This window comes from Pimephales promelas, chromosome 10 (genome assembly GCF_988280905.1).
Source record: "Pimephales promelas chromosome 10, fPimPro1.hap1.1, whole genome shotgun sequence".
NCBI classification, from domain to species: Eukaryota; Metazoa; Chordata; class Actinopteri; order Cypriniformes; family Leuciscidae; genus Pimephales; species Pimephales promelas.
In genome coordinates, this window is record NC_142778.1 from 34497353 (window position 1) to 34510394 (window position 13042).

Below are 13042 nucleotides of genomic sequence, written 5' to 3' on the forward strand. Positions count from 1 at the left end.
GATGGTATACCAGCTGGTTTATAGTTTGCACCAGCTTAACCCCTTAACTGTCACCCCCCCTTTTTTGAGAATGGGGGTTAAATGCTCTATTCACACTTAAATGGTTGTAATTCAAGAATGCCTTGGAATATATACCCAAGTTTGGTCTTGTTTTAAAGAAAACACTCAGCAGATTATTGCTGAAGTGAAAACACTTCAAAAAATGAAAGTATGAAAAAGTTATGGAAGTTTTAATTCACAGTAAATCAAATATACTGTACTATATATTTTTTATTTTATATAAAATATATATTTTACAAAATATTTTTACTCTAAAATTACTATAAAATCAAAGCCATAAATCTAACCAAGTTGTGTTCCAAATTTGAAGTTAATATCACAAAAATTGAAGTTCCCATGAGATTTTGTTTAGGCGTAGTACCAAAAATAGCCACCGGGTGCCATTGAATTCCATTGAATTTAGTTGTGTACATTCTGCCTTAATAAATTAATACATTTCTGTCCAAATATCAATTTTGTCACAAAATTTGGAACCTTGAGACTCAGACCTTTCTGACAATATGTGTTTTGTCAAGATTAGAAAAGGTTTTGATCATAAATTATGAAATATAAGGATGTCCAAAAGGGGAGGAGCCTCATAAAATAAGTACCGTTTCTATGGTAACGCAACGTTCAATTATGAAATGGTTTTCACAGGATGAATTCTGAGTTTATAAGCTTTCAAATGATACCTAATTTATGATAACTACTAAAATATGTGATATAATAAAAAAAGGCGATAAAAAATATTATTATATTTTAGAGGATAATACATACATATATATTATAATTTTTAGAGGATAATTTTATACTATAATTTTTATTTTTTATTGAAAAATACTAGATTATATGTTTTATCATGAACTTTTAGCATAAAAACAGAAGTTTCAATGATTAAAAGTGGGTGCATCAACTTTTTGTGACAAAGGTCAAATCTCCTGTTATGATGCAGATTTTTTTAGGTGCACTCTTGTCATAAATTCATTAATTACTCTTCCTACATAATTTTTAACACAAAACAGGGGTCGGATATTTAATTAGAAGTCTTAGACCTTTCCAAAAATATATAATTTGTCATAATTAAATTAGGATTTAATAGAAATATAGTGAAGTAAAGTTAGGCGTCCCGGTACCGGGACGGTGACAGTTAAGGGGTTAAACCATCATAGAGAGAAAAAAACCCCGGTTCATGAGGCATGTATAATGTGCCCTTAAATTGTCTTCCAGATCAGAGTGGAGTTAATCTCCCTGAGAGTTGGAATGATTCATTTTCCTGGCGAAACACCCAAGTCTGCTGAAGCTGGAGAGATAATTTACTAATACACATCTAGAGCGGAATTGTTGTGTATCCAAAAGATACTATTACTTTGCTTTAATCTATAACTAACAACATAAAAATACAAGTTAATCTTTAATACATTGTAATTAATAACAGCCAAAATGAAAACACTGAGTCAGCATTGAGAGCCAAATGTTGAACAGTGATGAACTGCTGAATAGAGACACAAGGGCTTGTGTAGATCTCACCATCTGCCATTTACTAGAGCATGCATTAAACACACTTCAGCGCAATGCTTTTTGCAAGCATATCAGTTTCGACTCATCTATAAAAAAATGTTTTGTCATTATCTCTAGTGACATTATCAAACCAATTATGCAGTAAACCTCTTAAAGGGACAGTTCCCCCAAAAATGTAAATTCTGTCATTAAATACTCACCCTCATCTCATTAAATTCCCAAAACATTTCATTTGTGTTCTGAAGATGAACACGAGGTGTTTGTAAGGACATAAGGACGAGTATTTAAATTGAAATATCCCTTTAACCGCTTTCAAACATATTTGCGCTAATCAGTTTCTTCAATTGTGAAATGCACTCAAATTCAGAAAGGATTATAATGTCGGCCCTTCAAACCACCAATACACAACAATAAACATGATGTAACTATAATGTGCTCTAAAACCCACTTCAATTTATATATGAATGCATTTCACAAGACATTTGAAAAGTAAAAGAAACGATTCAAGATTTTTTTTCAGTTTTATCTTTTTATATTCAATCCATTCCAAAAAACAAATAATCTTAATATTTTATAAACTTACCCAGTTAAAATGTTTTCTCAGCTATTATTCCTTAAACAATCTAACTTAAATTCTGCATTTGAGATGCTTCGAATTAAAATATTTATAAAAACAGAAGAAACATGACATAAAACACAGAAAGTGAAGGTAGAACAGGATGACAAGTGGATAACGTAGAAAGCAGTGTAAAGGGGTGAAGACGTACACAATGCACAAGGGTCCACCTCCACGTGTGTTGCTTGGCAACAGCATGCTATTACAAATGCTATATTTGCTCTGCTTGTCCAAGTAACATTTAACATCACAAATTTCCATTGGGTGGCATTTCAATTGAGGAAATTCGACACTGACTGTGTAATTTCAAGCAAAGTAACAGTTGTGGTCATAAAGGGGCGGTCACATGACACTTAAATTCTTATCATATGCATGCAAAGGTGGGAGAAGTTTTACATTTTGTTACACGGCGTTCAAAAGCCCAACTTTGAGGAACATGATACTTTGAATTTGTATGGTAAAGACATGCTACGTCAGGTTGTGACCTCTTAAACACAAACGTTAAAGCTGCAGGTATGCAGTCGATATTTATGCATCACATGATAAATATTGAATTTTCCTTTTTTTTTTAAGTCCAGTGTGACCACAGTTTAAGGCGCATTAATGGCAATGTGAACGTGTACGGTCAAGCCATTAAAAGGCTTTTCTGATCCTTTAAGTTCAGATCTGGCATCATTTACCCACCCTCATGTCCAAACCTGTACGACTTATTTTCTCAAGTATGTTGGAAACCAAATCATTTAAGTGTCCACTATTTGATCAACAAACATCTTTTGTGTTCCACAGAAGTCAGTCAGAGTTTTGAAATGAGTAAATGATGACAATAGTCATTTTTAGGAAAACTATCTCTTCAAAAACAGGAGGAGGTAAGAGGATGGTTGAAGCTTTCTTCATGGAAGAATAGGAGGTGTTTGTGGCTAACAGAGCGCATGCTTTCACTTACGTCTCTTGACTACTGTAGTAAAAAAAACGGATATTTCGAGCATTTGATGCTAGGCGCCATGCATTTTAAAATCTTCATTATAAACCTCTTTAAGGCGAGACACGCAAGGCAAAAACATCGTTTTTTTTTTTCACTGGTCAATTTTGAGATATTTGTCTTCAATAACGTCTTCTTTCAAACTTGTGGTGAAAAAAAAAATCCAAAATACACATTTAGGTCTTTATTTTACTACACTTTGTCTGTTTGCGTCTGTAGATTTCTCATAAATTCTTCAAAAGTTGTCGTTATAAATCATCCTGCTGCTCAGCGATCGCGTTCTGCACCCTGTCATCACACACACAATTAGAAATCTCTCTATTCTCCTGTACAACGCTGTCAGATCCAAATATGGTCATTTCCTTTTTAACAGCAACCAATCGGGAAAGTAAAATGGGGGACTTAACTCTAAATGCGCGATCTCATTGGCTGATGCTAAATCTTTTAAGCCAGTTCTGAAAATGACTTTTCTCTCATACTCCAAGTCCAAAATCTCCACTTCAGTAGCACCTATATACACCAAACTTTCCAGTCTTGTACCTAGTTATATTACGAAGACATTTACAGAAGGATTTGTAAACATATTATTCCTAGCCTGATTTATATAACATTTTATTCCAAAAAAACATGGCGAAAATAATTTTAAGGCAATTGGCAGTATATTCTAATTTACAGGATAACAAAAGTAAATATCCATAAATCCCTTGCTAATTTTTTTCTCATCTAATATGTGAACACAATGAAAAAAGAATTTTGAACCTGGCTTTATCCAATACACGCAAATTAGTGCATTTAATTAGATAATGCCTCATTTGCATATTTAAACATTAAATTACAGAAAACTTGTAATATATTTTTTCTCATCTTAATGTAGGTAATCAACTGGGAAAGTTTCATGGTGATATCTGCTAGTTAAAAAAAAAATGACCCTATTCACCTGTAGTGTCTCGCCTTAATGTGGGAAATGTTTCACTCACAGGGGCGCAGGAGAGTTGCTATCAAAGTGGGAAAGCAGGATAAAGAACGATTCCTACAACCAAAAATAAGTTATCTCCACAGTCCACACACTGACATTTTAACATATTGCAGCCGTCCCTTTTTGTCCCCTAATATCATAACACTTAATGAGGTACAGCATATCGACTTCCCAATCCATCAAGCGTGGTCCTAGAGTTTCTCCACTCACTCAAAAGAAATTCAGGTGGGTTTTAGGTTATAAAAGGAGCAAGCAGGATAAAACAGTATTTGTGCGTTAGGGTTTCCGGGCGCCCAGCCTCTTAAATACACTGACTTCCCCAGCGTCCATCTGAGCCCCGTGAGTGTCACCTGTGCTGCTACTGACCTTAGGGCTGGCCAGAGCGAAGCTGCCCTGGGCTTTGCTCCTGCTACTCGTGACTCGACTGTCCTGCGTGTCTGCAGGCTGACTGACTAGAGGAGTAGAGGAGGTAGGGTTGACTGACGGGGCCTTTCCCAGTCTCTGCAGCACACCCAGTTTAGGCGTCCCCTCCTGGATGGAGGAGGAGGAGGTAGAGGATATAGGCGGTGTGCCTTCAGATGGGGGGAGTTTGTACTTGGCGCCCAGTCGACGCAGCGTGAGTGGTTTTGATTTGATGTTTACGGTCTCTTTTTTAGAAGAAGGTGGAGGTCGTTTGAGGACGCCGGCATACTGCAGCACTGAACCTTCATCATCGCTTTCATTGTCCTCGAAGGAGTCGGTGACATTAATGGTCTTCTCTCCACCCTCTTCATCCTCCTCTGCTTCACCCAGTCGGCTAAACACACCGGTTGGCTGCTGCACGACAGGACGACAACAGAGTTATTTGGTTGAAACGCTTTATAATTAGTTCAACAAACAACAAATAATACTCTTTTGAATACCTTATTCGATAATGGCTTCATGAATTGTACCAAATGATATAATCCCATATACAGAGGCAGACACAGTCAGTCACTCCTCGTGTTTGCTGGATAGCAGCTGATCCAGGGGATAGCATGATATTACACATAACCCTCGAAAATCCTTACACTATAAACATAGTATCGGTAATGAGTGTGTGTGAAATAAATACATGAATGAAATGATGATGCACAGCACGAACGCAAATATATAAAGCTGCATTGCCGTCTTCTGTGTGTCTCTCAGAAATCAAGAGTAATATCAGCTTGATACTGAATCATACACATTTTCTACCATTATATATTATATATTCCTTATAATTTCTTCACAATTATTGCATTAATACGCAGTGTAAAAGTTAGCAATTTTCAAACACTAAAAAAGAATATTTTCTTTCTTCTTCCATTTTATATAATCCTCTTGATATTAGCGACACAGCAAACAACAAATTTTTGTTTAGGGGTAAAAAGAAGTTGGAGATAGCCTTAACCCTCAAACCGTATTCACTTTACAGCCCTTAATCCTGTAATTGTGGACAAATGTGGGCACAGAGGACTCAGATGAGATCCTAATTTTTATTTATTATAAATGTTATATCACTGTCTTCGATAAAGTTTTGTCTACCCATTTATGGAGGTTTTTTTTTAATTTTGGTGGTATTTTCGAATTTATTTACTTCAAAAAGTACCATATTTTCTATGTAAATTATGTTTGATTTTTTTAATTTTGTTAACTACATTAAAATACTTTTCTCGTTTTTAAAGTTTCGTTATAAGCTGTTCACACATTGGCAATAAAAAGAGAGATTAATACATGAAAAATTCTTACATATATCTTGTTTAAAATTTAGCAATGATGTAAAAAAAATTGGGCTGTCAAACGATTAATCGCGATTAATCGCATCCAAAATAAAAGTTTGTGTTTACATAATATATGTGGGTGCACTGTGTATAATTGTTTTGTATATGTATATATATATATATATATATATATATATATATATATAAATACACACACATGCATGTATATTTAAGAAAAAAATATTATTTATAAATCAAATATTTATATTTATATATAATATAAATTATATATAAATCTATATACAGGATATACATGAAAATATTTCTTAAATATATACATGGATGTGTGTGTATTTATATATATGAAGAGTTCAGATGCAAAAGCCTCTAAATGCCATTTGAAATTTTCTTCTAAAATGACCATTTTTATCAAGCTTGTATATTTAAGTTCAGTAATTTCACTTAAATGACAATTAATAGGTAATCTTCATTGCCATTTAAGTGAAATTACTGAACTTAAATATACAAGCTTGATAAAAGTGATCATTTTAGAAGAAAATTTCAAATGGCACTTAGAGGCTTTTGCATCTGAACTCTTCATATATACATATATATATATATATATAATAATTATACACAGTACACCCACATATATTATGTAAACACAAACTTTTATTTTGGATGCGATTAATCATTTGACAGCCCTAAAAAAAATAATAATAATAAATTCAATACATTAACTACATGGACATTGTTGTGTTACGGAGTCAATAAAAAACAATGTGTGTAATAAAGAGAAAATAATTATCAGTGTATATGGGTTTGTGCTCTCTTGTTTATCTGATCAAAATCAATCCAATTTCTCACCTTATTGGCTGAGACGGTGTCAGTCTTAGACTCTGCCCCAAGTCTGTCAAACACCGAAGTACGCTTTAAAATCTTGGCTGTGGCAAATGAAAGGGAAGATGATAAGATTAAATCAATCTCATCTGTACCAACTGCAAATTTTAGTTTAGCATGTCTAATTTCAATACTTAAAATTACAGTAATATCATATAAGCTCTAAGCCTCAACAAATATACTATGTCAGGGCACCTTTCTTGGCCTGCTGTGCCAGGATGCGTCGGGTGCGATCGGTCGTGCCTTTTGGCATGTTTATGATATATTTCCCCTCCATTTCTCTAGTGACTCGCCGGCGCTTCTTTTGCAACCCATTTTCTTCTGCTGGCTTGCTGGAAACTAAAACTGGGAAAGTTATAAATCATCCCATTCCATTTAAAGAGTTCATCCAAACTCATCTACACTACTGTGCAAAGGCTTTGGGGTCAATGCAGGGTTTTTTTAAAAGAAAGAAAGATGCATTAAATTGATCAAAAGTTAAATATTTTCACATAGTTACAAAGAGTTTCTATTTCAAGTTTTCGAATAATTGTTGTTTGTTTATTTGAACTTTTATTTTCAGGATTCTTCAACAATCCTGAAAATAAAATATCATGATTTCCACAAATATATTAACCAGCAGACAATAATTCGAAATATTTTGTGAGCATCAAATCAGCATATTAGAATTAGACAGAATCATTTTAAATATTAAAAATATTAAAATAGAAAACGGTTAAATTATACTAATATTCCCACAATAGTACTGTATTTTGATCAAATAAATGCACCATTGGTGAACATAACAGACTTCTATTAATGTTTTATTTTTCTAAATCTTACCAATCCCATTTTTTTTAACAATATTGTAAATAACATATATATAATGTCTGTGTCCTGAAATAATCTGAGCATTTAAAGACTAGCAAGGTGCATTCACTAAACCCTTGACTGACATCTCTACTCATCTCCATAAAGTTCAATCACAGGTACCTGGTTTGGCACTGGCGTTGGAGACCGTCACTGATATTCGGTTGTCAGGGCGCCGGGCAGGAGTGCTTGGTGGGGAGTCCCGACTCAGAGCATTGGCAATCATGCGTGTGGCAGCTGTCAGAGTAACATGAACATTACCAGAGCTACAGCTTCAGCCCATTCAGACAAAGATAAATCACTCCCTGTATGAGCAACCAGTAAAGAACTGCAGGGAAACTGTAAATTAAGGACATGAGGAACAAGTATATGCAAAACAACTTAATACTTAAAGCACTTACGAGTGTTAGCGGTACGTCTCAATTCAGCCTGTACACTAGTTTGTCCAGCTGTAATGGCCTCAGTTGCCATTTTACACATATCCTGTATTAATAGAAAGGAAGAATAGTTTACATTCATTATTCAGAATAATGAAGCATGCCAAACTTTATCGGTCAACAAATACTGATACCAATATCTAGAGACCAGGCTTTCTGATTGCTGCTGATTTATGTACAATATTATTTTATTCCCAATTGACATAAAAAATTCAATCTATTAATAATTCTGTCTGTAAATATTGACTGTTGACCGTCTTTGCTTGGCAGGTTAACTTAAGTGTTGCAAGAATGTCAAACTGCCAAAAATACTGGCAAATTTATTAGGGTTTTACTAAAAGACCGATTTCACAGACGCAAATGCGTCAAAATCCAGCATTTGCACCAACCTGTCTATACACTTGCTTTGCATGTTTGAGAATAGCTATGATGTCCCCGATGACTGTGATTCCCAAGTCCATCATTATTTCTTTACTGAGGTCCATGAGCATGTTTTTCTGAATCCTAGACAGAAAAAAAAGTTACTTTCAGACATTTACAGCTTCCAGTTGTGTTCAGAATGTTGTTTGTTCACATTTCAGAGCAGACCCTGACCTTTCAAAATGGTGAAAAACAGTCAGCAAATAAAGCACACATGAGCAGGCTGAGATCAATCTTTTTTGGCACATTCTCGTAAAAACAGGCAGTGTTGGGGGTGGTAATGCGAGTTACGTATTAAGAATACTTTCTTTCTAAGTCACAAGTAACGAAACTCATTACTTTTAAATTTACAACAAAATATCATACTTTTTCAAGTAAGTAATGCAAGTTATGCTGTTTTCCCATGTCTTGACTGACAACTATCCTGTCCCCATGTTGAAAGAAATCAGGAGTAAGAGCAGAGTTGTTGTGTGTGAACATGATGGGTATTGTAGCTTAAGACTAAATGTGTGCATGCGTTTACTCATCTCACTTGCTTAAACACAGATTCAGAGTAGAGCCAGACCGATATATCGGCAGACCGATATTATCGGCCGATATTAGGCATTTTCCAAACTATCGGTATCGGCAGTTATAACGGCCGATAAATGAATATTTCAAAAATAAAATAAAAACGGACGAAACACGCTTCAACCATGTCATGAGTGTTGGAGTTGTATAGTTTGTCCACCAGAGGGCACTCTACAGTCTGAGTTGGTCACGATACATACATTGTTTGAATAACAATTAAAAGAACATCCCCATCAGTTCTCTCAACTCAAGTAAGCATGACAAAATTTGTGACTATCATGTCCAGTAAAATAAATAAATAAATAAAATATCTGCCGATATATCGGATTTTAAAACCCAAAAATATTTGTATCGGTATAGGCCTTCAAAATCCTTTATCAGTCGGGCTCTAATGCAGAGTTCATCAAAAAGAATAAAAAAATGTATCAAACCAACAAACAAGTCAGAAAGAAAAGTATTGCAAAAGTAATGCAACGCATTACTAACAGTTCATTTTTAGGGGGTAATGCAATATTGTAACATTACTTTCAAAAGTAACCTTCCCCAACAGGAACAGTACAGATGTTCATATTCACTACATTAAAAGGCAATCATTTGTTTTTACCTGTTATCAACAAATGACACAGCATAGTTGACAGCCAGTCCAGGAGGGATCCCAGCATCTTTGAAGAACTGGATCCATTCTGAGGTGGCTAAAGCACCAAGAAAAAAATCAGTGATTATTATACACATTATGAAAAATGTACACATTGAAATAACAAGTTGTCTCTCAAATGATGCACTGTACACTTCATTATAGACCTGCATTATATGACTGACAGACAAGAAAGTTTTGACCTAAAAATATCAAAATTGAAGCTACTGCGGAAACAAAGACACCTAGATCTTGGATGCCCTTGAGGTAAGCTAAAACATATCAAAAATTTATTTCAAAGTGAACTATCCCTTTAAATGTCTAATGTATGAATTTCATAAGGAGATTGATATAGCACATCCTTGTCAGCTATGTGAGGAAAACTGTGACAGTTAAGTGACCAAAAATTCCACACTTGGTTTTTACAGTTAATAAAATGCATCATCTGGATATTTAGAGAGCATTTTCCCTTTTAGGAATTTTTAGTGTGAAGATACTAATTGTAACTTAAAAACTTCTTTTGTATTTTTTATTACTATTTATACTACAAGACAGTATCAATCAGTGCAAAAGTATGTGCAGTATTGCAAACTGGGATGCACCTAATGAGAAATGTGCACATTTTTTATGTTACAAAATGACTGTAAAATGAAAGCAATCAGTACAGCAGTTTTACACCATCTTATTTGTTTAGCATGGATTTTAGTTTTGACTATCAGTAAAACAGCTGTTTTGCAATATACATATATTACATTGCACATATTTGACATTAATTGGACGACATCTACATTTGGTTATGGAAAAACACCCTCATAAAGGTAAAAATAGGCACAGAAAATCAATACTATGGGGCAAAACAAAACAAAAAAATGCATAGACCCAACTCAAGATGGAAAAGAGGTCAGCAGCAGCATATAGGATATGAATGATAAAGAGAGAACACATGGTCAGCCAGAGCAGCTGCATGCGTGTTATTTATAAAGCTGTGAGTCTTGTGTCAGTAACTGAAGGTCATTCACACACTTAAAGGTATGGTTCACCCAAAAACTCTGTCACCATTTATTTACACACCCTCAAGTTGTTCCAAACCTGTATGAATTAATTTCTTCTGATGAACACAAAAGATCATATTTTAAAGAATGTCTGTAACTAAACAACTCTTGGGATCCCACATTTTTTTTCCCCATACTATGGAAGTCAATGGGGACCCATCAACTGTACGGTTACCCATATTCTTAAAAATATTTTCTTTTGTGTTCAGAAGAAGAAAGAAACTCATACGGGTTTGAGTAAACGAGGATGGAATTTCTTTAACAAAACTAGCAGCATGGATATAGTAAAAAATATATATTATATTGAAACAAAAATAAACTGTAAGAGGTCTAATGTTTTATTTCCATTTAAGATTAACTTGTAAGTGTATGTCAGTAGTATTACTGGTCCACACTAGAGTCAATTCTGAAAACTGCCTTCAAACTGCAAATGGTTTGCTGGCCTTAAGTGGTCTCAAATACTGACCAAGCTGGTTTAGCTGGTCTCACAGCTGAAAAAGTGCAAAAATCCTTCAGAAATCTGCCAACCTCACCAGACAGGAAGAGTAGATGAGAACAACAAAACAGTTCTTACTTTTACACTTACAAAAAGGCGCTAACAGTTAACTAACTAACATATAGCCTTATAATATTACGTCTGTTACAAATATGGCCATTAACAGTGTACACTACACAAACATATTTACTCTATTCGCTAATAAGACATATTAAAGCAAGTTTGAGGGTATATAAATAGCAAATTAATAGCAATGTTGTGTAAAAACGAGACAATAGTAACACAGCGCGGGGCCTGTTTCATTGAACCCAGCTGCTGTTATTGCGCTTTAGCCCTTCATGACGACCAAACGTAAACCTCTCCAGGCCATTCCCCTCTGAATGTCCCACCACAGAAAGCAAAATATTGATTTAAACCGCTTTACGGACCTGTACAATCACCTTATTCCAAAAATAAGGGTCATTTCTTTCTCTTACCTGTTGTGACGGTCGCCATCTTGCCAGGGGAAAAACCGACGCGTTGCGGAAATCTTGTGACGTCACATCCTCTCCGTCTTCGGAACGAATCGGCTGACCGGAATGTTCCGAATGAATGAACTGAGCAATCACTGGCTCCAAAACATGTTTTATTTAACGTTTTGTTGCTCCAGTGGGTCAATTTGTGTGCAATTACTGGTACAACTGGAAGGTTGTTATTAAGCGGAATTTCTATGACAAACTCAGTCGCCATTCATTACATGGAAAAGAGATGCAATGCAAGTGAATGGTGTCGTTCTGTCTTACTCAGCTCTTTTTCTTTTTCACCTGTGAATGAAAATCTTATGGCTTTAGTTTATAAACAACAAAAAGGTAAGTAAATGATGATAGAGTTTTTGGGTGACCTATCTACAATTGTATTACTTAATGTGCTGTTTCTATTGTATCCACTAGATGACGTTATAAGCTCATTAATAACATATCTAAATTATATCATAATGTATGTTTGAGTGTCTGAGCTAAGGGTTTTCAGATGCCACAGAGTAGACCCCAAAATATGGTTACACTTTATTTTAATGTGTCAGTACTGAGTAATATTAATTAAGTACATGTACTTACTGTAGGGTTACGGTGGTTTGTTTAGGGTTAGTTGTACGTAATTATCCTAATTTATAGTTATTACAATAGTAAGTACCATGTGTAACAAGAAAACATAAAAATAAAGCGTTACCCGATTAAATTCATACCATGAAAAAAATTTATAATATGTTTGAAAAATGAACAGCTAGAGAGTCTTTGTGAATATGTTTATTTTGTAGACATTTCCTTTACAAGAAAAATTGGACGTCATACAAAGATAGATAGGACAGTACACCAAGATTTCACAGTCTAACAATATGAAATGTCATTCTCCATTCATTAAAGGGATAGAAATAACGTTATAGCATAAATGGAGAAAGGGTGAAAAGAGAGAGAACGTCGGATTATATAATTCACAAGGGTTGTTCAGTATGTATTAAATATGCTGTTCAATATGAGAAACTCAGTCTGCAGAGCACTCTGTCAAACCCACCACCTCAACGACACGTCTGTCATCGGCTTTCTCAGTCAAGAATATACAAAAACAGTATTGAAAAAGCACCATATATTTTCAGTTTGAAATGTTTTGTGATGATTCTTGTTACACCTAACTTTGATGATATGAGAAATAGCTCTTTAACAAGACTCATACTGAAGGCAATCTTAAACTGTGCATTAGAAAGTGAAACTGACACACATCTCGTAATGCATAACCGTCCCATCACTGAGGTCTCAGATGAGTAAATCATACACAAGGTAAACTGGAAAGACAAAGTTGTC

The 13042-nt window shown here is 34.7% G+C and overlaps 1 protein-coding gene across 5 annotated transcripts; it reads right to left on the reverse strand.

Moving 5' to 3' along the window:
• Nucleotides 1-2454: 2454 nt before the first annotated feature.
• c10h19orf47 (chromosome 10 C19orf47 homolog) lies at nt 2455-11741 on the reverse strand. Of its 5 annotated transcripts, none has more exons than XM_039684162.2 (8): nt 11684-11741; nt 9630-9717; nt 8425-8539; nt 8000-8081; nt 7722-7835; nt 6945-7094; nt 6717-6793; nt 2455-4941 (listed from the first exon to the last, which is right to left on the reverse strand). In XM_039684162.2, the coding sequence occupies exons 1-8, from the start codon at nt 11700-11702 to the stop codon at nt 4405-4407; spliced, it is 1182 nt and encodes a 393-aa protein (XP_039540096.1). In that variant the 5' UTR covers nt 11703-11741; the 3' UTR covers nt 2455-4404. The 5 variants fall into 5 exon arrangements, with proteins under 5 accessions (XP_039540096.1, XP_039540097.1, XP_039540095.1 ...); XM_039684163.2 differs by having other exon boundaries at nt 2455-4944; nt 6945-7088; nt 11684-11717; XM_039684161.2 differs by having other exon boundaries at nt 2455-4944; nt 11684-11717.
• Nucleotides 11742-13042: the final 1301 nt, after the last annotated feature.